At 47.2% G+C, this 26,451-nt stretch overlaps 1 protein-coding gene across 2 annotated transcripts in view; it reads left to right on the top strand.

Moving 5' to 3' along the window:
* The first annotated feature begins 5,410 nt into the window (after nt 1-5,410).
* CENPC (centromere protein C) overlaps nt 5,411-26,451 on the top strand; it is a 59,601-nt gene continuing 38,560 nt past the window's right edge. The window contains exons 1-8 of one of the 2 annotated variants that reach the window (XR_005454673.1): nt 5,411-5,497; nt 11,225-11,271; nt 12,759-12,826; nt 15,332-15,429; nt 15,940-16,036; nt 19,180-19,477; nt 21,979-22,185; nt 25,024-25,880. Coding sequence is in view for 1 of the 2 variants with exons in the window: in XM_038759542.1 (XP_038615470.1) it covers nt 5,480-5,497; nt 11,225-11,271; nt 12,759-12,826; nt 15,332-15,429; nt 15,940-16,036; nt 19,180-19,477; nt 21,979-22,185; nt 25,024-25,880 (1,690 nt within the window). In the remaining variant the exon portion in view is untranslated. The remainder of the gene's footprint in view (nt 5,498-11,224; nt 11,272-12,758; nt 12,827-15,331; nt 15,430-15,939; nt 16,037-19,179; nt 19,478-21,978; nt 22,186-25,023; nt 25,881-26,451) is intronic. The other variant, XM_038759542.1, reaches the window with a different exon arrangement.

Raw genomic sequence — 26,451 nt, 5'->3', positions numbered from 1 at the left:
CCATTATTATTATCTTTTAGACTGTGAGCCCACTATTGGGTAGGGACTGTCTCTATATGTTGCCAACTTGTACTTCCCAAGCGCTTAGTCCAGTGCTCTGCACACAGTAAGCGCTCAATAAATACGATTGATGATGATGATGTTCTAAGCGCTGGGGAGGTTACAAGGTGATAAGGTTGTCCCCTGGTGGGGGGGGGCTCACAGTCTTAATCCCCATTTTACAGATGAGGTCACTGTGGCCCAGAGAAGTGAAGTGACTTGCCCGAAGTCACACAGCTGACAATTGGTGGAGACAGGATTTGAACCCATGACCTCTGACTCCAAAGCCCGGGCTTTTTCCACTGAGCCACGCTGCTTACTGAATTTTATTTTCCAAGTGCTTAGTACAGTGCTCTGCACACAGTTAGCGCTCAATAAACACGATTGAAAGAATGAATGAATGAATGAACTACCTTTCTAGAATTAAGTGGGTGCTCAGTACATACTTCTCTGTGCCTCAGTTACTTAGCTCATTGAGACTGTGAGCCCCATGTGGGACGATATGCTTGTATTCACCCCCGCGCTTAGAACAGTACCTGGCACAGAGTAAGTGCTTAACAAATACCATGATTATTATTATTAAAAATGTGGATTACCCATTCTCCTTCCCCCTTAGACTGTGAGTCCCTTGTGGGACAGGGATTGTGTCCACTGTGATTAACTTGTCTATACTCTAGCGTTTAGAACAGTCCTTGACACTATATTCTATTTATTTTATTTTGTTAGTATGTTTGGTTTTGTTCTCTGTCTCCCCCTTTTAGACTGTGAGCCCCCTGTTGGGTAGGGACTGTCTCTGTATGTTGCCAATTTGTACTTCCCAAGCGTTTAGTACAGTGCTCTGCACATAGTAAGCGCTCAATAAATACGATTGATGATGATGATAATGATGGCATTTATTAAGCGCTTACTATGTGCAAAGCACCTTCCGATTCACAGGCCCGGGCTCTAGCCACGACACCAGGCTGCTTCTCAAGGTAAGCGCTTAACGAACACCGTTATTATTATTATTATTATTATTAATAATAATAATCCCTCCGCACATCCACCAAGCTAGCTCTCTTCCTCCTTTAAAAACCCTATTGAGAGCTCACCTCCTCCAGGAGGCCTTCCCACACTGAGCCCCCTTTTTCCTCTCCTTCTCCCCCTCCCCACAGCACCTGTATATATGTTTGTACAGATTTAATACTCCATTTATTTTATTTGTACATATTTACCATCCAATTTATTTTGTTAATGATGTTTCTATAGCTTTAATTCTATTTGTTCTGACGACTTTGACACCCGTCTCCATGTTTTGTTTTGTTGTCCGTCTCCCCCTTCTAGACTGTGAGCCCACTGTTGGGTAGGGACCGTCTTTATCTGTTCCCGACTTGTACTTCCCAAGCGCTTAGTCCAGTGCTCCGCACGCAGTAAGCGCTCAATAAATACGATTGAATGAATGAATGAATAAAAAGGATTGATTGAATGAATGAACTGGGGCCTGTGGGCAACTGAGGCCTGAGTCACAGTCCTTCTAGACTGTGCGCCCGTTGTTGGGTAGGGACCGTCTCTATCTGTTGCCGACTTGTACTTCCCAAGCGCTTAGTACAGTGCTCTGCACACAGTAAGCGCTCAATAAATACGATTAAATGAATGAATGAATGAACTGGGGCCTGTGGGCAACTGAGGCCTGAGTCACAGTCCTTCTAGACTGTGCGCCCGTTGTGGGGTAGGGGCCGTCGCTATCTGTTGCCGACTTGTGCTTCCTAAGCGCTTAGTCCAGTGCTCTGCACACAGTAAGTGCTCAATAAATAGTTCGCTCCCCCCCCAAAACAAACAAATAAACGGATTTGTTTATTTATTTTACTTGTACATTTTTACTATTCTATTTATTTTATTTTGTTAATATGTTTTGTTTCGTTGTCTGTCTCCCCCTTCTAGACTGTGAGCCCACTGTTGGGTAGGAACCATCTCTAGGTGTTGCCAACTTGTATTTCCCAAGCGCTTAGTACAGTGCTCTGCACACAGTAAGCGCTCAATAAATACGATTGATTGAATGAATGAATGAATCTGTTTTGTTTTGTCTGTCTCTACATGTTGCCAGCTTGTAATAAATACGATTGAATGAATGAATGTTTATTGAGCACCGACTGAGCCCCCTTTTCCCTCTCCTCCTCTCCACAGCAGCGCTCTGCACATAGTAGAGATTGCATTTAGTACAGACCTATTTATTTTACTTGCACGTATTTACTATTCTATTTATTTCTCTATTTTATTTGTACATTTTTACTATTCTATTCATTTTATTTTGTTAATATGTCTTGTTTTGTTGTCTGTCTCCCCCTTCTAGACTGTGAGCCCGCTGTTGGGTAGGGACCGTCTCTAGATGTTGCCAACTTGGACTTCCCAAGCGCTTAGTCCAGTGCTCTGCACACAGTAAGTGCTCAATAAATAGTTCGCTCCCCCTCCCCGTCCCCCCCTGATTACCTCCTTCTCCTTCCCCTCCCCACGGCACCTGTATATATGTTTGTGAAGATTTATTACTCCATTTATTTTACTTTTACATATTTATTCAATTTATTTTATTAATATGTTTTGTTTTGTTGTCTGTCTCCCCCTTCTGGACTGTGAATCCGCTGTTGGGCAGGGACCGTCTCTAGATGTTGCCGACATGTCCTTCCCAAGCGCTTAGTATAGTGCTCTGCACACAGTAAGCGCTCAATAAGTACGATTGAACTGAGCCCACTAATTACAATTGATTGATTGATCATTAGTAGTAGTAGTAGTAGGTGCTCAATGACAATGAATGACTGACTGAATGAATGACTGACTGAAGTGAGCCCACTGTCGGGGAGGGACCGTCTCTAGATATTGCCAACTTGGACTTCCCGAGCGCTTAGTACAGTGCTCTGCACACAGTAATTGCTCCATAAATACGATTGAATGAATGAATGATCAGCTTGTACCCCCCAGCGCTTAGAACAGTGCTTTGCACATAGTAAGCGCTTAATAAATGCATCATCATTATTATTAGTAATAGTAGGCCCTCAATGACAATGAATGACTGAATGAATGACTGACTGAAGCGAGCCCACTGTCGTGCAGGGACCGTCTCTAGATGTTGCCAACTTGTACTTCCCAAGCTCTTAGTACAATGCTCTGCACACAGTAAGTGCTCAATAAATACGATTGATTGATTGATTGATCATTATTAGTAGTAGTAGTAGTAGTAGTAGCTGCTCAATGACAATGAATGACTGACAATGAATGAATGACTGACTGACTGAAGTGAGCCCACTGTCGGGTAGGGACCGTCTCTAGATGTTGCCAACTTGTACTTCCCAAGCTCTTAGTCCAGTGCTCTGCACACAGTAAGCACTCAATAAATACGATTGATTGATTGATTGATCATTATTAGTAGTAGTAGTAGTAGGTGCTCAATGACAATGAATGACTGACTGACTGAATGAATGACTGACTCAAGTGAGCCCACTGTCGGGTAGGGACCGTCTCTAGATGTTGCCAACTTGGACTTCCCAAGCGCTTAGTACAGTGCTCTGCACACAGTAAGTGCTCAATAAATACGATTGATTGATCATTATTACTATTAGTAGTAGTAGGTGCTCAATGACAATGAATGACTGAATGAATGAATGAATGACTGACTGAAGTGAGCCCACTGTCGGGTAGGGACCGTCTCTAGATGTTGCCGACTTGGACTTCCCAAGCGCTTAGTACAGTGCTCTGCACACAGTAAGCACTCCATAAATACGATTGATTGATTGATCATTATTATTATTAGTAGTAGTAGTAGTAGGTGCTCAATGACAATGAATGACTGACTGACAATGACTGACTGACTCAAGTGAGCCCACTGTTGGGTAGGGACCGTCTGTATATGTTGCCAACTTGTACTTGCCAAGCGCTTAGTAAAGTGCTCTGCACACAGTAGGCACTCAATAAATACGATTGATTGATTGATCATTATTAGTAGTAGTAGTAGGTGCTCAATGACAATGAATGACTGACTGAATGAATGACTGACTGAATGAATGACTGACTGACTGAAGTGAGCCCACTGTTGGGTAGGGACCGTCTCTAGATGTTTCCAACTTGTACTTCCCAAGCGCTTAGTACAGTGCTCTGCACACAGTAAATGCTCAATAAATACGATTGATTGATTGTTCATTATTATTATTAGTAGTAGTAGGTGCTCAATGACAATGAATGATTGACTGACTGAAGTGAGCCCACTGTCGGGTAGGGACCGTCTCTAGATGTTGCCAACTTGGACTTCCCAAGCGCTTAGTAAAGTGCTCTGCACACAGTAAGCGCTCAATAAATACGATTGATTGATCATTATTATTAGTAGTAGTAGGTGCTCAATGACAATGAATGACTGACTGACTGACTGAATGACTGACTCAAGTGAGCCCACTGTCGGGTAGGGACCGTCTCTAGATGTTGCCAACTTGGACTTCCCAAGCGCTTAGTACAGTGCTCTGCACACAGTAAGCGCTCCATAAATACGATTGATTGATTGATTGATCATTATTAGTAATAGTAGAAGTAGGTGCTCAATGACAGTGAATGACTGACTGAATGAATGACTGACTGAAGTAGAGCCCACTGTCGGGTAGGGACCGTCTCTAGATGTTGCCAACTTGGACTTCCCAAGCGCTTAGTACAGTGCTCTGCACACAGTAAGCGCTCCATAAATACGATTGATTGATTGATCATTATTATTAGTAGTAGTAGGCGCTCAATGACAATGACTGACTGAATGAATGACCGACTGAAGTGGGCCCACTGTTGGGTAGGGACCGTCTCTAGATGTTGCCAACTTGGACTTCCCAAGCGCTTAGTACACTGCTGTGCACACAGTAAGCGCTCAATAAATACGATTGATTTATTAGTAGTAGTAGTAGTAGGCGCTCAATGACAATGAATGACTGACTGAATGAATGACTGACTGAAGTGAGCCCACCGTCTGTTGGGTAGGGACCATCTCTAGATGTTGTCAACTTGGACTTCCCGAGCGCTTAGTCCAGTGCTCTGCACACAGTAAGCGCTCCATAAAGACAGACAGACAGACTGACTGACTGACTGACTGACTGACTGACTGACTGACTGACTGACTGACTGACTGACTGACTGACTGACTGACTGACTGACTGACTGACTGACTGACTGACTGACAGCAGCGAGGGGTGGGGCTGAGCTTCTGGCGGCGGATCCCTCAGGGCGCCTGCGCGGAGGGGCGGGGCGGGGCGGGTCTCCCTGGCGCCGGCCAATGGGAGCGCGCGGCCGCTGTGACGACACGGGCGCCCCAACGGCCGTTATTCCAAGGCGCGGGCCCCTCCCCCCGCGGGGTTGGCGCGCGGCTGCTGCGCGCGGACCGGAAGTGGGGCCTCCGGGCCGGGGGACCCCTCAGCCCGACCAGCCTGCCCAGCCGCCCGCCATGGCCGCCTCAGACCTGGTCAGTCCGTCCGTCAGTCCGTCCGTCAGTCAGTCCTTCTCGGGGACGGGACGGGACGGGGACGCGCGTGCGCACGGGGAAGGGTCGCGCGTGCGCGCGGGGAGGCCGTGCGCGAGCCCCGCGCCAGGGACGCCCTACGCGCATGCGCGCTGCCGCTCCCCTTTCCCCATCCCGGCCCATCCCGCTCCATCCCTGCCCATCCCTTTCCATCCGCCTCCATCCTCCTCCATCCCGCCCCATCCCGGCCCGGGGCGTCGCCCCCAGCGCCCCCCACCCCCTCCCGAATCCCCGGGACCACCCGGAAGGCGCACAGATTTAGTTTATTTGATTAATATGTGCTGTTTTGTTGTCCGTCTCCCCCATCTTACCTCATCATCATCATCAATCGTATTTATTGAGCGCTTACTTTCCCTTCCCCACAGCACCTGTATATATGTATATATGTTTGTACATATTTATTACTCTATTTATTTATTTTACTTGTACACATCTATTTATTTTATTTTGTTAGTATGTTTGGTTTTGTTCTCTGTCTCCCCCTTTTAGACTGTGATCCCACTGTTGGGTAGGGACCGTCTCTATATGTTGCCAATTTGTACTTCCCAAGCGCTTAGTACAGTGCTCTGCACACAGTAAGCACTCCATAAATACGATTGATGATGATGATGAGCCCGCTGTGTTTGCCAACTTGTACTTCCCAAGCGCTTAGTACAGTGCTCTGCACACAGTAAGCGCTCAATAAATACGATTGAATGAATGAATGCCAGCTTGGACTTCCCAAGCGCTTAGTACAGTGCTCTGCACACAGTAAGCGCTCAATAAATACGATTGATGATGATGATGAGCCCACTGTGTTTGCCAACTTGTACTTCCCAAGCGCTTAGTACAGTGCCCTGCACACAGTAAGCGCTCAATAAATACGATTGATGATGATGATGTCGGGTAGGGACCGTCTCTAGATGTTGCCAACTTGCACTTCCCAAGTGCTTAGTACAGTGCTCTGCACACAGGAAGCGCTCAATAAATACGATTGAATGAATGAATGCCAGCTTGGACTTCCCAAGCGCTTAGTACAGTGCTCTGCACACAGTAAGCGCTCAATAAATACGATTGATGATGATGATGATGTCGGGTAGTGACCATCTCTAGATGTTGCCAACTTGCACTTCCCAAGCGCTTAGTACAGTGCTCTGCACATAGGAAGCACTCAGTAAATGCGATTGAATGAAAGAATGCCAGCTTGGACTTCCCAAGCGCTTAGTACAGTGCTCTGCACACAGGAAGCGCTCAGTAAATACGATTGAATGAATGAATGCCAGCTTGGACTTCCCAAGCGCTTAGTACAGTGCTTTGCACACAGGAAGCGCTCAATAAATACGATTGAATGAGTGAATGCCAGCTTGGACTTCCCAAGCGCTTAGTACAGTGCTCTGCACACAGGAAGCGCTCAATAAGTACGATTGAATGAATGAATGCCAGCTTGGACTTCCCAAGCGCTTAGTACAGTGCTCTGCACACAGGAAGCGCTCAATAAATACGATTGAATGAATGAATGCCAGCTTGGACTTCCCAAGCGCTTAGTACGGTGCTCTGCACACGGGAAGTGCTCAATAAATACGATTGAATGAATGAATGAATGAATATTTATTGAGCGCTGACTGAGCCCCCTTTTTCCTCTCTTCCCCACAACAGTGCTTTGCACATAGTACAGATTGCATTTTGTACGGATTTGTTTATTTTACTTGTACATATTTACTATTCCATTTATTTTATTTTGTTAATATGTTTTGTTTCGTTGTCTGTCTCCCCCTTCTAGACTGTGAGCCCACTGTTGGGTAGGGACCGTCTCTAGATGTTGCCAACTTGTATTTCCCAAGCGCTTAGTACAGTGCTCTGCACACAGTAAGCGCTCAATAAATACGATTGATTGAATGAATGAATCTGTTTTGTTTTGTTGTCTGTCTCTACATGTTGCCAGCTTGTAATAAATACGATTGAATGAATGAATGAATGTTTATTGAGCACCGACTGAGCCCCCTTTCCCTCTCCTCCTCCCCACAGCAGCGCTTTGCACATAGTACAGATTGCATTTAGTACAGATCTATGTATTTTACTTGCACGTATTTACTATTCTATTTATTTCTCTATTTTACTTGTACATATTTACTATTCTATTTATTTTATTTTGTTAATATTTCTTGTTTTGTTGTCTGTCTCCCCCTTCTAGACTGTGAGCCCGCTGTTGGGTGGGGACCGTCTCTAGATGTTGCCAGCTTGTATTTCCCCAGCGCTTAGTACAGTGCTCTGCACACAGTAAGCGCTCAATAAATACGATCGAATGAATGAATGAATATGTTTTGTTTTGTTGCCTGTCTCTAGATGTTGCCAGCTTGCAATAAATACGATGGAATGAATGAATGTTTATTGAGCGCCGACTGAGCCCCCTTTTTCCTCTCCTCCTTCCCACAACAGCGCTTTTCACATAGTACAGATCACATTTTGTACAGATCTTTTTCTCTTGTTTATTTTACTTGTACATATTTACTATTCTGTTTATTTTGTTTTGTTTTGTTGTCTGTCTCCCCCTTCCAGACCGTGAGCCCGCCGTTGGGTAGGGGTCATCTCTATCTGTTGCCGACTTGCACTTCCCAAGTGCTCAGCGCAGTGCTCCGCACACAGTCAGCATTCAGTAAATATGATCGAATGAATGAATGAATGTGCGGAGCACTGGACTGAGCGCTTAGAAAGGACAATTTAGTAACATGGAGACAGTCCCCACCAACAGCGGGCTCTCAGTCTGGATGGCGGGTGGCAGACAAAAAAACAGAACAGGTAGACAGGCCTCAATAGCATCCAAATAGATAAATAGAATTATAAATCTATACACACCATAAATAAAATAAGTAGAATAATGTATGTGGCCATGCGGCTATTGAGCACTTACTGTGTGCAGAGTATCATTGTCATCATGAATGGTACTTATTGACTGCTTATTATGTGGTGAGCACTGGGCTAAGCGCCTGGGAGAATAATAATAATAATAATAATAATTATCATCATCAATCGTATTTATTGAGCGCTTACTGTGTGCAGAGCACTGTACTAAGCGCTTGGGAAGTACACGTTGGCAACATATAGAGACGGTCCCTACCCAACAGCGGGCTCACAGTCTAGAAGGGGGAGACAGAGAACAAAACCAAGAAGAAGAGAAGCAGCGTGGTTCAGTGGAAAGATCATGGGCTTTGGAGTCAGAGGTCATGGGTTCAAATCCTGGCTCCGCCAATTGTCAGCTGTGTGACTTTGGGCAAGTCACTTCACTTCTCTGGGCCTCAGTTCCCTCATCTGTAAAATGGGGGTGAAGACTGTGAGCGCCCCCCGTGGGACAACCTGATCACCTTGTTAACTTCCCCAGCGCTTAGAACAGTGCTTTGCACATAGTAAGCGCTTAATAAATGCTCCCATTATTATTAAAACCAAACATGCTAACAAAATAAAATAAATAGAATAGATGTGTACAATTAAAATAAATGAATAGAGTAACAAATATGTACAATATTTGTACATAATAATAATAATAGTGATGGTACTTGTTAAGCGCTTACTATGTGTGAAGCACTGTTCTAAGCACTGGGGTGGATACAAGGTGATCAGGTGATCACGGCTCCGCCACTTGTCAACTTTGGGCAAGTCACTTAACTTCTCTGCACCTCAGTGACCTCATCTGTAAAATGGGGATGAAGACTGTGAGGCCCCCCATTGGGGCCACCTGATCACCTTGTAACCGCCCCAGTGCTTAGAGCAGTGCTTTGCACATAGTAAGCGCTTCATAAATGCCATCATTATTATCAGGTTGTCCCACGTGGGGCTCACAGTCTTCACCCCCATTTTCCAGATGAGGGAACTGAGGCCCAGAGATGTGAAGTGACTTGCCCAAAGTCACACAGCTGACAAGCGGCGGAGCCGGGATTAGAACCCGCGACCTCTGACTCCCGAGCCCGGGCTCTCTCCACCGAGCCACGCTGAGGAGGCAGTCCCTTCCCACTTGAACGGTGTCACGGACAGAGCACAGGCCTGGGAGTGAGAAGGTCGTGGGTTCTAATCCCGACTCTGCCGCTTTCATTCATTCAGTCGTATTTATTGAGCGCTTCCTGTGTGCAGAGCACTGGACTAAGCGCTTGGGAAGTCCAAGTTGGCAACATCTAGAGACGGTCCCGACCCAACAGTGGGCTCACAGTCTAGAAGGAGGAGACGGAGAACAAAACAAAACATATTAACAAAATAAAATAAATAGAATAAACATGTACAAGCAAAATAAATAGAGTAATCAATCTGTCCAAACATATATCCAGGTGCTGTGGGGAGGGGAAGGAGGTAGGGCGAGGGGGAGAGGAAGGAGGGGGCTCAGAGTGGGAAGGCCTCTTCATCATCAATCCTATTTATTGAGCGCTTACTATGTGCAGAGCACTGTACTAAGCGCTTGGGAAGTACAAATTGGCAACATATAGAGACAGTCCCTACCCGTCAGTTGTGTTACCTTGGGTGGGTCACTTTACTTCTCTGGGTCTCGGTGACCTCATCCGTAAAATGGGGCTCGAGACCGTGAGCCCCACGGGGGGGCAGGGACTGTGTCCAAACCGATTTTCTTGGATCCGCCCCACTGCTTAATACAGTGCCTGGCACATAGTAAGCGCTGAACAAATACCAATATTGTTATTATACACTTGAACCTGTGACTTGGGGACCGTTGAATATTCACCCCTCAACCCCATAGCACGTAGTATAAATGTATATTAATATCATCGTGAAACTTATCGTGGGCAGGGAATGTGTCTGCTCACTCTGTTGTATTTTACTCTCCCCGGTGCTTAGTACAGTGCTCGCCAATCAATCAATCGTATTTATTGAGCGCTTACTGTGTGCAGAGCACTGTACTAAGCGCTTGGGAAGTACAAGTTGGCAACATATAGAGACAGTCCCTACCCAACAGTGGGCTCACAGTCTAGTCGCCACATAGTAAGCACCCAATAAATACTATCTCCCCCTTTCCCCCTCGCCTTACCTCCTTCCCCTCCCCACAGCACCTGTATATATGTTTGTACAGATTTATTACTCTATTTTACTCGTACGTATTTACTATTCTCTTTATTTTATTTTGTTCATATGTTTTGTTTTGTTGTCTGTCTCCCCCTTCTAGACTGTGAGCCCGCTGTTGGGTAGGGACTGTCTCTCTATGTTGCCAACTTGGACTTCCCAAGCGCTCAGTACAGTGCTCTGCCCACAGTAAGTGCCCAATAAATACGATTGAATGAATGAATGATAATAATAATGATAGCATTTATTAAGCGCTTGCTATGTGCCAAGCACTGTTCTGAGCAGTGGGGAGTTTACAAGGTGATCAGGTTGTCCCACGTGGGGCTCGCGGTCTTAATCCCCGTTTTACAGATGAGGCCACTGAGGCCCAGAGAAGTGAAGTGACTTACCCAGAGTCACACAGCTGACCAGTGGCGGAGCCGGGATTTGAACCCATGACTTCTGACTCCAAAGCCCGGGCTCTTTCCACTGAGCCACGCTGTGATGATGAGGATGACGATACTGTGCACACAGTAAGCGCTCGATCGCTTACCCCGCAGTGCCCGTGTTTAGGTGCGGTCCGGCTTGAGACTGGGCCGGGCTTTCAATAAAACTAACGTGTGTCAACCTAATGGCATCATTTTTCCTGCCTTGCAGAATCACCTGAAAAATTCGTATCGAACAAGATTTTGTCACACTAGAAGGTAATGTTTTTTAAAGTTGTTTTTTAAAAAAGTCACTAATTGATTTTCATCCCCTGGAAAACTGTGATTGGCCAAAGGTGTGAGTGTGCTCAAACTCTAATAACAATAACAATGACAGCATTTATTAAGCACTTACTATGTGCAAAGCACTGTTCTAAGCGCTGGGGAGGTTACAATAATAATAATAATGACAGCATTTATTAAGCGCTTACTATGTGCAAGCACTCTAAAGTTCCCGAGTGTGCAGTAAGTCCCATAATATGTAAAGAACGTGCAGCTACTCAGGGAGTGCAATGTTTTCTTTGGATTTAACCAGTCAGGGGTTGGGCAAGAGGTTTTTTATTTTGTTTTCAAGCTGATTCCCAGCAAGAGGAGTGGGAAACTTTGGAGGGCCGAACTTGGAAGTCAGGTTCTCGTGGAAAAGGGAGGAATTTCGGGCCCATCTTCGTAGTATAGGAACAGAGGCTGCGGCTGTCTGGAATAGCCAGTTCTTTTCTCTGTTGGGCCGACAATGGCAGCTCTGACCCCGGTTTTCCACGCAAGAAGTGGAATCTCACAACGGACTTCAGCTTCCCTTCACCTCGTTTTCCCTGCCTTTTTTTTTTTCCTTTTTAATAGTATTTGTGAGGTACCTACTATGTACCAGGCACCGTACTAAGCACTGGAGTAGATACAAGCCGATCAGGTTGGACACGGTCCCAGTCTCACCCAGTCTTAATCCCTGTTTTACAGATGAGGTAACAGGTCCAATCAATCAATCGTATTTATTGAGCGCTTACTATGTGCAGAGCACTGTACCAAGCGCTTGGGAAGCACAAGTTGGCAACATACAGAGACAGACCCTGCCCAACAGTGGGCTCACAGTCTAAAAGAAATACCTTAAGAGAACTTGACCAAAGTTACACAGCAGGCAGGTGGCAGAGCCGGTATTAGAATAATAATAATAATAGCATTTATTGCAAAGCACTGTTCTGAGCGCTGGGGAGGTTACAGGGTGATCAGGATGTCCCTCGGGGGGCTCACGGTCTCAATCCCCATTTTACAGATGAGGGAACGGAGGCCCAGAGAAGTGAAGTGGCTTGTCCAAAGTCACACAGCTGACAGTTGGCAGAGCCGGGGGTTTGAACCTCTGACCTCTGACCCCAAAGCCCGGGCTCTTTCCACTGAGCCACACTGCTTTTTTAACCCCGGTCCCCTTACTCCCAAGCCCGGGCTCTAGCCATCAGGCCACGCTGCTTCTCCACCTTGTCCAGAGTTGTCGCCAGCGTTGGACACCCCCCTCTCCCCGACTCTTTGACGACTTCTCTTCCTCCTGCCCTTCATCCCTGTTTACTGAGCCTCCCGTGGGCCAGGGAATTCCTAAATGTGACCCTTAGTGGAAATCTCTTAAGCTGAGCCAAGAGGCTAGGAGATCATTCAAGTGATCTACGCAGTCACTGTAGAAGAAACACCAAGCTAATATTTCTCCTTTTCTTCCCTATTACCAGGTCACCTAAGATTAACGTGAAGCCAGGCCAGAATATATTGGAAACTGTCCAAAATTGTTTTGAGGAAAGTAAGTCTGCCTTCCTGCCGGGAATTTAAGTGTTTGAGCTGGCAAATAACGGGAATTTGTGTGTACTTTTTAGGTTTTAATCTGTAATGTATTTGGTTTTGTTCTCTGTCTCCCCCTTCTAGACTGTGAGCCCACTGTTGGGTAGGGACCGTCTCTATATGTTGCCAACTGGGACTTCCCAAGCGCTTAGTCCAGTGCTCTGCACACAGTAAGCGCTCAATAAATAGGATTGATTGATTGATTTATGGTATTTAAACGCTTACTACGCGCCAGGCACTGTACCAAGCTCTGGGGCAGACGCAGGCTAAACAGGTTGCGCACACCGTCCACGTCCCACCCGGGGCCTCACCGCCTTCATCCCCATTTTGCAGATGCGGTAACCGAGGCCTAAAGAAATGAAGTGACTTGCCCAGGGTCACACAGCCGACAAATGGCAGAGCCAGGATTAGAAACCACGTCCCTCCAACTCCCAGCCCCTTGCTCTATCCACTAAGCCATGCTGCTACCTCTTTTTTTTTCCTTTTTATTGTTTCTGTTTGGATTAGTTTAAAAAGTTGTTCAAAGCTATTTCCTGCAGCGGGGCGGGAAGCCCTTTGAAATCATTTTCGAATCCCCTTTGGAAACACAAATGGCAGCTGTAGGTCTCTGCCTGTTTTACTGAGTATATATTGTCCCCCGACAAGTAGCGGAGTCACACCTGCTGTGTGTACGCTGCCCAAGCTCTCTAGTGTGGGGGGCGGGAGCCGGGTGAAAGAGAGAGGTGAGGGGGTGTTGGTGTGTGTTTGTATGTATACATATGTTTGCATGCACACGCATGCATCCATCAGCCTAAGCCTTCCAGTGGAGGCCCAAGAAACAGGCGTGTTGTTATGCATGTCGAGGTGATTGTGTGCTATCCGGTAGGACAAGTAACTTGTACTTCCCAAGCGCTTAGTACAGTGCTCTGCACACAGTAAGCGCTCAATAAATATGATTGAATGAATAAATAGTCCATCCTGCTCTTCAGCAGAGCTCCAGTGGGAAACTGTCTTACATTTCTGAGCCCTCTAAGGAGAAGGCCTACCAGGGTTGGATAAGAAAGTTTTCCTGGGACATTCTCTGTTGACGATTGTAATAATAATAATAGTGATGATGGCATTTATTAAGCGCTTACTATGTGCAGAGCACCGTTCTAAGCGCAGGAATTTTGGAGCAGAGCCTTGGGTCAGGCCGGCCGGGGACCCACGCTCTCCTCTCGGAGCCCCTTACTCCCTCCTTAATAATAGTAGCGATAATAGTGATATTTGTGAAGCGCTGACCGTGTACTGAGCCCTGGAGGAGATTGGAGACAGGCTGGTCAGGCACAGTCCCTGTTCCCCAAGGGGCTCAGAGTCCAAGAGAGAAGGAGAATGGGCATTTCATCATCATCATCATCAATCGTATTTATTGAGCGCTTACTGTGTGCAGAGCACTGTACTAAGCGCTTGGGAAGGACAAATTGGCAACATACAGAGACAGTCCCTACCCAGCAGTGGGCTCACAGTCTAAAAGGGGGATTTCATCCCTATTGGACAGAAGAGGATACTGAGGCACCTCTGGATTCCCTCTGTTTAGGGTGAGGAAATTCAGGTTCCAGGGTGAACTGCACGAACCTAAGTGAGGTGGTTGCCCCTGGGCCTCGGCCAAGTCTAGGCCCGAACACATGGGACTTGGCTTGAGCGGCTGTTTTCCCCTCACATACCTTACTTCCTCACTAGGCTGAGCACTGGGATGCGGGGAGTCAGGAGACCTGGGTTCTACCTAAGGGACAGAGGGAAGAGTCCTTTATTTCTAGAGATGCCTCTCTCACATTGTCTTTCGGCCCACCTCTCTCCCCTTTTTCTCTACTCTCCCCTAGAGTTCTGAGTATTTTCAGCCCCAAAGCTTATCGAACCCCCCCCCAGTGCTCAATCTGAACTTCAAACTGGCAGTTCAGCTTGCAGCTTCAAGGCTCAGACGCCTACTCACTCAAGAGGTAACTTGGCATCGGTTGGGAGCGGTTTTGTGCCGAGCCCCCTCAGGATTCCCTCGGTGGTGGGCTGCCCGAAGTTCGGGGGGGCGGGAGGGAAGGGGCACGCATGGTCTGGAGATCAGAGGACACGGGCAGGTGTCGAGGAGGGGGGCATCTCCGAAGACGTGGAAAAGAGAGCGGCTCCTCAAATGTTCCGCTTTCTTTCCCCCGCCTCCCCTGTCTCTCACAGCTCTGGGTGTCTGACGCTCTTTCATCCCCTCTCCCTTCCAGCTAGCTTTGCAGAACCTGTCCGGCTTCCCTCCCTTCCTCCCCTCCCTCTCATCCTCAACTTTGGAAATGCGTGGACCGGTTTGATCCGAGCGATTCAAAGTCAGTTCCAGTTTAGCGTTGGATATTGGCTAACCTCAGCCCACGATGCCTCTCTGCCGAAAGCTAGCGATTGGAAACGGAAGGGCGTATACCTGGACGGCAAGAGATTTTCGGTTTTTAAATGGATTTTTTTTTTTTCCTTTCAGGTCACGATCGGGATCCGAGCTTAGAGTCTTCGAGCCCGGCAGTTTCCCCGGGTCCCACGGGTCTAGAAGATATTTGCTATTTGTCCCCAAGTGAGGAGGCAAGTCAAGCTGAGGGCCGATATGAACTGTAATGGGTGGAATTCTAAGTCAGATTTTCACATGCTCTGCTTCCAGTAACCGCTGCTTTTAGTTAATTATTACAGTTGTCGGGATGGTAGCCACATTTTTTAGCGTCAGCCTAAAACTCTTAGGTAATCATCTAAATTCTCTTTTTCTGCCTTCTGAAGCCAGTTATAAGCAAACACACTTTCCCCTCCACTTTCTCCTTCTTCTAGAGTTAATCCAACAGTAAGGCTGTTAAAATTTGCCGGGGGCGGGCACATTTTCACAGTCAACATTCTGTAAACTCGTTTCCCTTGGATTGCTTAGAAAATGAATTTTGAGTTTTTTTTTAAAAAGAGTAATTATCAGTATTATCTATCGAGCGCTTACCGTGTGCAGAGCACTGACCTAAGCAGTATAGCCACGTTCATTCACAGTTGGCAGCTGTTTAAAAGCAATCATTATTAACTGTTCTGTTTTCTCGTCTCTACTTTGTCGCATGCCAGGTATCCCCCGTTCAACCAGCTAAGATCTGTTGGCTGGAGGAGAGCAGTAGCTCCGTCCTCGCTTCCCCTCAGACAGCTGAAGGAATTGGCAATCCAGGTTGGTGCCATTACCGTGGACCGTCCGCGGTCCGTTCCGGAATCGGAAAGTGGAAATGATCCCATCCGGATTCAGCCCCAGCAGTTTTAAAGGGCCGTTCCGGCCCAAGCCACGCCGTGGCTGTGTTCTGGGTAAATCTGCGTTTTAGACGCAAATCCCCCGCAGCGGAAGGAATTTATGTCCCACATGTCCTTGTCGACTGGTCTGTTTTCCTCAACTCCTCCCGTTCGAGATCACGGAATCCGTCAGTCGGTGGCTTTTGTCTCGCGCTTAGTTGGGAGAGTACGGTACGACAGAATTCACGGACTCGTTCCCTGCCCGTAGCGAGCTTACAGTCTGTGGGGGGAGCCAAGATAATAATAATAATAATAATAATAATAATGGCACTTGTTAAGCGCTTACTATGTGCAAAGCACTGTTCTAAGCACTGGGGGATACAAGGTGATCAGGTTGTCCCACGTGGGGCTCAAAGTCTTCATCCCCATTTTCCAGATGAGGGAACTGAGGCCCAGAGAAGTGAAGTGACTTGCCCAAAGTCACCCAGCTGACAGTTGGCGGAGCCGGGATTTGAACCCATGACCTCTGACTCCAAAGACCGGGCTCTTTCCACTGAGCCACGCTGCTTCAAGATAGGTCGCCCCTTAAGGCCCTCACTTTGACCCACACCTAAAATGGGCGCACAATAATAATAATAATAATAATGATGGCATTTATTAAGCGCTTACTATGTGCAAAGCACTGTTCTAAGCGCTGGGGATGTTACAAGGTGATCAGGTTGTCCCACGTGGGGCTCACGGTCTTAATCCCCATTTTCCAGATGAGGTAACCGAGGCCCAGAGAAGTTAAGCTGACAATTAGCAGAGCTGGGATCACCATTATCTCTGATAGAGAATGAACTGTCAAGGGACTTTTAAAAAGTTAAAGATACAATTTGGAAATTCTGTTGTGTTGTGCTCTCCCAAATGCTTAGAACAGTGCTCTGCGTGTAATAGGTGCCCAATAAATACCACCGATTGATTGATTACTATGTGTCTGACCCTGTACTTAGCGCCAGGATAGATACGTGATAAGCAGAATGGATTCGGTTCATGTCCCAAATGGGGCTCACGGTCTGAATCTGCATTTTTCAAGTGAGGTAACTGAGGCACAGAGAAGTTAAGCGACTTACCCAGGGTCCCACAGCAGACACATTGAAGGGTTGGGATTAGAGCTCAGGTCAGAGAAGCAGCATGGCTCAATTGAATGAGCACAGGCTGTGGAATCAGAGGTTACGGGTTCAAATCCCCGCACCCGCCAGTTGTCAGCTGGGTGACTTTGGGCAAGTCACTTCGCTTCCCTGTGCCTCAGTGACCTCATCTGTAAAATGGGGATGAAGACTGTGAGCCCCCTGGGGGACAACCTGATTACCTTGTAACATCCCCAGCGCTTAGAACAGTGCTTTGCACATAGTAAGTGCTTAATAAATGCCATTATTATTATTATTATTATTATTCTAGCTCCCAGACCCGTGCTCTCTCCACTTGGGCAAGTTGCTTGACTTCCCTGTTCCTCCATTTCCTCGTCTGTAAAATGGTTCTTTTACATTGTATTCTCCCAAGCGCTTAGTATAGTGCTCTGTACACAGTAAACGCTCAATAAATATGATCTATTGATCGGGGATGCAAATACCTCTTTTCTCTCCTACTTAGACTGTGAGGCCTGTGTGGGACAGTGCCGGGGTCCTACCTAATTACCGTGACAGTGTTTGGCAAATAAGCACTTAAATACCACAGTTTTTGAAAGAGCTTCTAAGGCCACAAATGCAGTAGGGAATATATCTTATCTTCTAATTCATTCATTCAGTAGTATTTATTGAGCGCTTACTATTCATCCAATCGTATTTATTGAGCGCTTACTGTGTGCAGAGCACTGTACTAAGCGCTTGGGAAGTACAAGTTGGCAACATATAGAGACTGTACTATGCACTTGGAAAGTTCAGTTCAGCAATAAAGAGGGACAAGCCTTGCCCTTATGTGCTTACAGTCTAGAAGAGGGGAGACAGATGACATAAGTAAGCGGGCATCAATAGCATCAATATAAATAAATAGAATTATAGATGTGAACACATCAAAAAAGTAAACAGGCATTAATATAAATAAATATAATTATAGATATGTACATATATACACAAGTGAGTGCGGGGGGGCGGTGGGCTACAGCAGAGGGAGTGAGTTGGGGCGATGAGGGGGAGTTGAGGAAAAGGGGGGGGCTTAGTCTGGGAAGGCCTCTTGGAGGAAGTGAGCCTTCAGTAGGGCTTTGAAGGGGGAAGTCTGATGGCGAATAATTTATTTGTTAAGCGCTTACTATGTTCCAAGCACTGTTCTAAGCGCTGGGGCACATACAAGGTAATCAGGTTGTTCCCCATGGGGCTCACAGTCTTCATCCCCATTTTACAGATGAGGGAACGGAGGCACAGAGAAGTTAAGTGGCCTGCCCAAGGTCACACAGCAGACAAGAGGTGGAGCCGGGATTAGAACCCGCCTCCTCTGACTCCCAAACCCTCGCTCTTTCCACTATGTCACGCCGCTCTGCTCTGCCTGTAGAAGCCTGAGGTAGCTTCACCTGCTTTACTGCAAGAAAAAGTACGTCGTTCGTCTGGAATTGGAAATCAGCCATTGCTTTTTATTTCATATATATCATATATCGGTCATATTCATGGGGACTGTCTCTATATGTTGCCAACTTGTACTTCCCAAGCGCTTAGTACAGTGCTCTGCACACAGTAAGCGCTCAATAAATACGATTGAATGAATGAATGAGTTAATTGAGTGCTTATTATGTGCAGAGGACTATACTAAGCACTTAGGAGAGTCCGGTACAACAGAATTAGCAGACGTTTACTGCCCGTAAAGAGTTGAGTGCTTTCCTGTGCTCAGGGCACTGTATTAAGTGCTTGAAAGAGTACTACACAACAGAGTTAATAGACATATTCCCTTCCCACGGGATGCTTTCGGAGAGGAGAGGAACTTACAGTGTACTAAAAATGCCGTCACGGGCTCGGTGTGGGGTTCTTTGCTCCGAAACGTAAATGAACTTTTTGCATTGACTTTGTTTCCGTGTTATTTTTATCCCGACCATTGAATCGCGCCCGTTATTTGTATCAGTCCGGACTTCTGGAACTCCTCAGGGATCTCCGGTCCCCGCGGTAGTCAGCGCGAAGACTACACCGGCTTTGAGCAGCCCCTCCAAAAGCACCGAAAAAGCTGCCAAAGGCCCCCATGGCACCGAAGATTTTTACTTGGCGGTCGGCCCCCTCAATCTGATGATCGAGGAAGAGGAGGTTTTATCGCTACCGTCGACAACGGCTTCGCCCGTTCGCACGCGAGGGAGGAGTCATCCCCTGGAGGACTCAGCCAGCCGGCGGCCTTCCAGTCCCACAGTTGAGCTGAAATCCAAAAAGAGGTAACTGGGTCATCGTCGTCATCATCATCAATCGTATTTATTGAGCGCTTACTGTGTGCAGAGCACCGTACTAAGCGCTTGGGAAGTACAAATTGGCAACATCTAGAGACAGTCCCTACCCAACAGTGGGCTCACAGTCTAAAAGGGGGAGACAGAGAACAAAACCAAACCTACTAACAAAATAGAATAAATAGGATAGATATGTACAAGCAAAATAAATAAATAGAGTAATAAATATGTACAAATGTACAAATATGTATGTCTTTTCGGGCGATGCCCGCCTCTCAAAATAATCTCCAGGCTGTGCCTGAAGCGGTCTGACGGAGGAGGATGGGGGTACGGGGGGGAAAACCTGGGCGTTTGCGGAACCCTGTGCTAAGCACCACGTGCGGTATCGGCAGCATCCTCTTCGGCATGGGCGAGCGGAGGGAAAACGCAAGTCAAGGCGGAACCGGGCACGTAGTGTGATGGGGGCATAAACATCTACAGCCCCAGACGTACGCTCATGTCACACAGGGACGTGTGATCCCTTCAAATAAGTACATTTTTTAATCCCTTCAATTAAATTAATTCAATTCAAAGCCCTACTGAGAGCTCACCTCCTCCATGAAGCCTTCCCAGACTGAGCCCCCTCCTCCCCATCCCCCCCCCCCCCCACCTTACCTCCTTCCCCTCCCCACAGCACCTGGATATATGTACAGATTTATTACTCCATTTATTTATTTTATTTGTACATATTTATTCTATTTATCATCAACCATCATCATCAATCGTATTTATTAAGCGCTTACTATGTGCAGAGCACTGTCCTAAGCGCTTGGGAAGTACAGATTGGCAACATATAGAGACAGTCCCTACCCAACAGTGGGCTCACAGTCTAAAAGGGGGGAGACAGAGAACAAAACCAAACATACTAACAAAATAAAATAAATAGAATAGATATGTACAAGTAAAATAAATAGAGTAATAAATATGTACAAACATATATACATATATCCAGGTGCTGTGGGGAAGGGAAGGAGGTAAGATTATTTTATTTTGTTAATATGTTTTGTTCCCTGTCTCCCCCTTCTAGACTGTGAGCCCGTTGTTGGGTAGGGACCGTCTCTAGATGTTGCCAACTTGGACTTCCCAAGCGCTTAGCACAGTGCTCTGCACACAGTAAGCGCTCAATAAATGCGATTGAACGAGTGAACGAATGAACAGTGAAACGAAACGGCCGTGACCCACAGGCGGCCCGGAAACAAGAGGCAGAGCTACCCGGTTAACTTGTCTCGACTCCGGCGCTTAGAGCGGTGCCGGACACGTAGTAAGTGCCGAACGAGCATTCATTCATTCGTTCAGTCGTATTCATTGAGCGCTTACTGCGTGCAGAGCACTGTACTAAGCGCTTGGGAAGTACAAAGCGGCAACAGGTAGAGGCGGTCCCTACGCAACCACGGGCTCACAGTCTAGAGCACTGTAATCAGAGTACCTAGCACAAAGTAGTAATTATAATAATAGTGGCATCCGTGAAGCACTTAGTATGTGCCAAGCGCTGTACTAAGCGCCGGATTAAATAGGTTCCTAGGGTCGGACGCAGTCCCCCGTTCTCAGTCCAAGTAGGAAGGAGTCCCCATTTTGCAGATGAGGGAACAGGACGGGGAAGCTGTGACTGGTCCAAGGTCACGCAGCAGACGAGTGGCGGGGCTGGGATGGAAGTCTGGTTTTCCTGACTCCCCCTTGCACCCAAGCCCCTGTTCTTTTCACTGAGCCACACTGCCCTTCCTGTGGGCTGGGCCTGGTTAAACCCTACTATTGTCCTGAAGAGGTTGGAGGCTTGCAAGAGACAGGTGGGAGACACGGCGGGGGACTGTTTGGGGAGCAGAGATGGGTGGAGGGGTAACTCTAGAAGAGCATTTTGGCATATTAATAATAATGACTGTGAGCCCACCGTTGGGTAGGGACCGTCTCTATATGTTGCCAACTTATACTTCCCAAGCGCTTAGTACAGTGCTCTGCACACAGTAAGCGCTCAATTGAATGAATGAATGATATTTGTCAAGCGTTTATCATGTGCCAGGCTCTGTACTAAGTGGTGGAGTGGAGTAGATCCAAACAAATCAGGTTGGGTGCAGGCCCTGTCCGGCGCGAGGCTCACAGTCTCAATCGCCGTTTTACAGTTGAGGTAACTGAGGCACAGAGAAGCGAAGTGACTCCCCCGAGGTCACACAGTAGACGGCTGGCGGAGTTGGGATCGGAGCCCGTGACCTTCCGAATCCCAGGCCCGTGCTCTATCCGCCACACTGTGCTACTTCTCCAAGGATTATCCGCCAATTGTGTAAACTTAACAAATTTGCATCCCTGGTGGAGCCTGCTTAACGATATTCAGCACAACTCGAGCGAGCCACAATGCCAGACGGGTCCGGTGTGATGCGGGGGCTTTCGAGACGCGACCCTGAAACCAAATTTAAGGCCCACCACAGACCCTGGCATCGGAGTATTTTTCTTCTTCCATCCAGGTTAAACTTCAACGAGAAAGCAGCCTTGTCCGTGGAGAAGGAAGCAGAAGTTGGAATCAAAAGATCAGAAAAATCACAAAGAAAGAAAAGGGTTGAAGAAAGCATCCAAGGCTCGGTGTCTCAGACTCCGAAGAAAGAACTGAAAACCAAAAGGAATGTTTCATCCATTTTCCTTGATGCCGTTAAAATAGGGAATGACAGACTCAGGTAAGTTGTGCATAAGCAGAAAATGAACCAGACATCTTCCAAATCTTTTGACCATGTCGTGTACGGTGTTCGGACTTGGGAAAGGGAAATACAACGGAGTTGGTAGACACATTCCCTGCCCTAGTGTCTCTGTAAGCTCCTTACGGGAAGGGAACCTGTCTACCAAATCTGCCTTATTTTACTCTCTCAAGTGCTTGCACTAAGTGCTCAATAAATAATAGATACCATGGATTGATCGGGGGAGTCGTAATGAAATCTTGTAAGCTCCTTGTGGGAGGGATCTCGTCTCCCAACTCTTTTGCACTGTACTTTCCTTAGCTCTCAATAGATATCGGTGACTGGTTAATCTTCAGTTACGTCGTGCTAAAAGTTAACTTTTTCAAATTCAGTCCTTTGGGATTTAAAGAGTCTAATGGACAGAAAGTTTGGGTGTAAAGAGTCTAGAGTCCCGTTCCTTGCCTGCAGAACCTGAATTAAGCGAGAGTCAAGGGTGGAGCTCGTCATAACGGTGCTGGTAAGAGTCACCCACCTAATGCTTTGACTGTCATCCTTGTGAGGGAGGATGAGGGTGCCAGGTAGGAGGGGGAAATCCCGTGAAATCCCGTTTTTCCACCCAAGAGCCAAAGTGTCATTTGGTGCTGGCCACCCTGGATTTGAAGCAACCACCCGTACTCCAAAGCGGCCGTCTTCTTCGTCCTCTGTTCTCAGAAATGATTTGGGTCCGGTAGCCCTTGGGTGTGGAACTTTAACAGGACTGATGGTATTTGCATCGGTTGGTGTAGTGACTGTAGTCATGGTATTTATTGAGCTCCTCATTGAGTGCTTGGGGAAGTCCAAGGAAAGTTCCCTGTCCGTGTGGCGTGCATAAGCTTTGTCCTTCAGTGACTGATTGTACAACCTCACTGGGGAAAGGTGGCTTTGGAGGCTTTCCCACTCGTGAACATCTCCTTCCTCCTCTTTGGTAGTTGTGGGTTGGGGGAACAGCTCTATTTCCCCAAATGTCTGAGCCTAACTCTTTAATGTTAAGCCCTACAATAATAATAATAATAATGATGATGGCATTTATTAAGCGCTTACTATGTGCCAAGCACTGTTCTAAGCACTGGGGAGGTTACAGGGTGATCAGGTTGTCCCACGGGGGGCTCACATTAATCCCCATTTTACAGATGAGGTCCCACTCGTGAACATTTCCTTCCTCCTTCCTCCTTTTTGGTAGTTTTGGGTTGGGGGAAACAGCTCTATTTCCCCAAATGTCTGAGCCTAACTCTTTAATGTTAAGCCCTACAATAATAATAAGAATAATGATGGCATTTATTAAGCGCTTACTATGTGCCAAGCACTGTTCTAAGCACTGGGGAGGATACAGGGTGATCAGGTTTTCCCACGGGGGGCTCACAGTCTTAATCCCCATTTTACAGATGAGGTAACTGAGGCCCAGAGAAGGATAATAATAATGATGGCATTTATTAAGCGCTCACTATGTGCAAAGCACTGTTCTAAGCGCTGGGGGTGTTATAAGGTGATCGGGTTGTCCCATGGGGGCTCACAGTTTTAATCCCCATTTTACAGATGAGGGAACTGAGACACAGAGAAGTGAAGTACTCCGCACACAGTAAGCGCTCAATAAATACGATTGAATGAGTGAATGAAAAAAAGGGACTTGCCCAAAGTCACACCGCTGATAATTGGCGGAGCCGGGATTTGAACTCATGACCTCTGACTCCAAAGCCCGGGGTCTTTCCACTGAGCCACGCTGCTTCTCCTAACCTATTGGCCGTCTAGCAATCCAAATAAATTGAGTATTTTTAATTTGGCAAATTAGCTGCCGCCAGTTTTGCGCTTGTGAGCCTCCTCGCTTGTTTTCCAGGCATTAGGTACTTTTCATTGCCTTGAAACACAGAGCCCTCACCTTTCCTCTTTCCACACTGAGAGGCATCAGATGTAAAAAGCTAGAGATCCCTCCTCTTCCTATCTTTTCAGCGCTTAGAACAGTGCTGTCAGTGCTTAGAACAGTGCTGTGCACATAGTAAGCGCTTAATAAATGCCATTATTATTATTATTATCTTTTAATCCTGGAAATAGAAAAGGTGATCTCAGCAGGAGACGGGAGAAGGGAGAATGTGAAAGGGCAGGAAAGAAGGCTATCATTTCACAGCTAGTGGGTTAAGTTATCGAAATGTGATGGACGGGAACGAGCTTTGTTGACTGCACGTGCGGAAGCTAGCAAGATTATGTTCATTTTGTTCAGGTTTTCAGATTTTGCAAGGACCTCCAATTAAAATATACTGGGTTCTAATGATCTGGGGAGTTTATTTTAATTTCAGAACTGGTTTGTGATTTTTTTTTTTTCCTTCTGTGGTATTTGTTAAACATTTATTATGTGTCAAGCACTTTCCTAAGCGCTGGGGTAGATACACGTTAATTAGGTTGGACACAGTCCCTGTCCCGCATGAGGCTCGCCCCTTCCTTCCTCTCCCCTTTGCCCCCCTCTCCATCCCCCCCATCTTACCTCCTTCCCTTCCCCACAGCACCTGTATATATGTACATATGTTTGTACATATTTATTACTCTATTTTTTTATTTATTTTACTTGTACATATCTATTCTATTTATTTTATTTTGTTAGTATGTTTGGTTTTGTTCTCCGTCTCCCCCTTTTAGACTGTGAGCCCACTGTGGGGTAGGGACTGTCTCTATATGTTGCCAACTTGGACTTCCCAAGCGCTTACTACGGTGCTCTGCACACAGTAAGCGCTCAATAAATATGATTGATTGTGGGTTTTCATGTGAGTTTTTTTCTTCTATTTTGAACTAACAGAACAAAATGCCGTATTTTAGTTTCTACAGGCACTCTCCAGCAGCTGCGCCTCGAAGCCCCTCTCCCCCGCCAAACAATCCGAATCCGTTGCCGGACGACGAGTTCATAATTGACGAGTCGGACAGCTGTGCCTCGACTTCTTGGATTTCGATTCCTAGGAAGTCCACCAGATCCGGGAACCGGGGTCCGGAGCCTCCCGCGGCCAGGACCCAGGCCCGCGAAAGAACGCAGCCCAAGGCCCAGCGGGTGGGGAGGCCTAAGACGCCAGCCGGAGCTGACGGCAGAGGAGGTCGTGGGGGAAACGGCGACGATTCGGACACCGATGGGGCCGAAGGGACTTCGAGAAAAATCATCCGGAGCCCTCTCTCGGAGGAGAAATCCCAGAGGAGGAACAAGTCAGACGGCAGTCGGTCTCAGTCTGGGAGGGAGGGAATCGGACGTCCGTCCGTACTGTCGAGGGCGGCTCAGTTATCGGAAAAAATGGAGCCCGGCTTGCAGCACCAGGGGGAGAAATCCAAGGCGAGAGCAGAAGATACGCACGCCGACGGAGAACGGCCTCCGAAGCATCACACGGGGAGAGAAGCACGAGACGGCCCGCGGAAAGATTCGGACTTCGACAAGGGAGCCGCTTCCTCGAGATCGGACGGGCCCGAGGACCGGTCTCCGGAAAGAAGAAGTCCCCGGCTTCTTCACCGGCACAGCGGCAAGCCGAAAGGGAGAGGAGACGGTAGGCGGCCCGACGCGGGAGAGTCGCAGAAGAAAAGCGTCACCCCGTCGTCTCGAGGGCCCCGAGGGGGATCGCGGGACGACGATCCGGGCGGAGATTTGGACCAAAACGATGAGGGGGAGTCCGCGAGACAAAAACTGCCTCCTGGGGGTAAGTGACCGGGGCGGGGGAAAAATGCAAACAAAAGTTCAAAGAAATAATACGGTGCGCAACTGCCTAGGTAGAGAGAAGAAAGTAGTGTAGTGCCAAGATACCTTGAAGGGTATCCTCCCTCCTCCCATGTATCTCCGAGGTAAATAATCCCAATAACACGATTGTCGGTAATTCACCCCTTCCTCGAGATGAGAGAGAGAAGGAGGTAGTGGCCGTCTGTGGTGCTGCCCTGAAGTTGGGAGCCCTCACAAAGGACAGGGACTGTTGCCTCATTCAGTCAGTCATATTTATTGAGCGCTTACTGGATTAATCACTTGAGAGAGGACAGTAACACAGCTGGAAGACACGCTCCCTAATTCCCAACTGTGTATTGTCTCCCAGAGCTTAGTACAGTGCTGTGCACATCATAACCTTTTAGACTGTGAGCCCGCTGTTGGGTAGGGACTGTCTCTATACGTTGCCAACTTGTACTTCCCAAGCGCTTAGTACAGTGCTCTGCACACAGTAAGCGCTCAATAAATACGATTGATAAGCGCTCAAGTCTTCATCCCCATTTTTCGGGTGAGGT

Source organism: Tachyglossus aculeatus, chromosome 17 (assembly GCF_015852505.1).
Source record: "Tachyglossus aculeatus isolate mTacAcu1 chromosome 17, mTacAcu1.pri, whole genome shotgun sequence".
NCBI classification, from domain to species: domain Eukaryota; kingdom Metazoa; phylum Chordata; class Mammalia; order Monotremata; family Tachyglossidae; genus Tachyglossus; species Tachyglossus aculeatus.
Note: the sequence above shows the minus strand (reverse complement) of the source record. Positions and strands in the feature narration are given on the sequence as shown.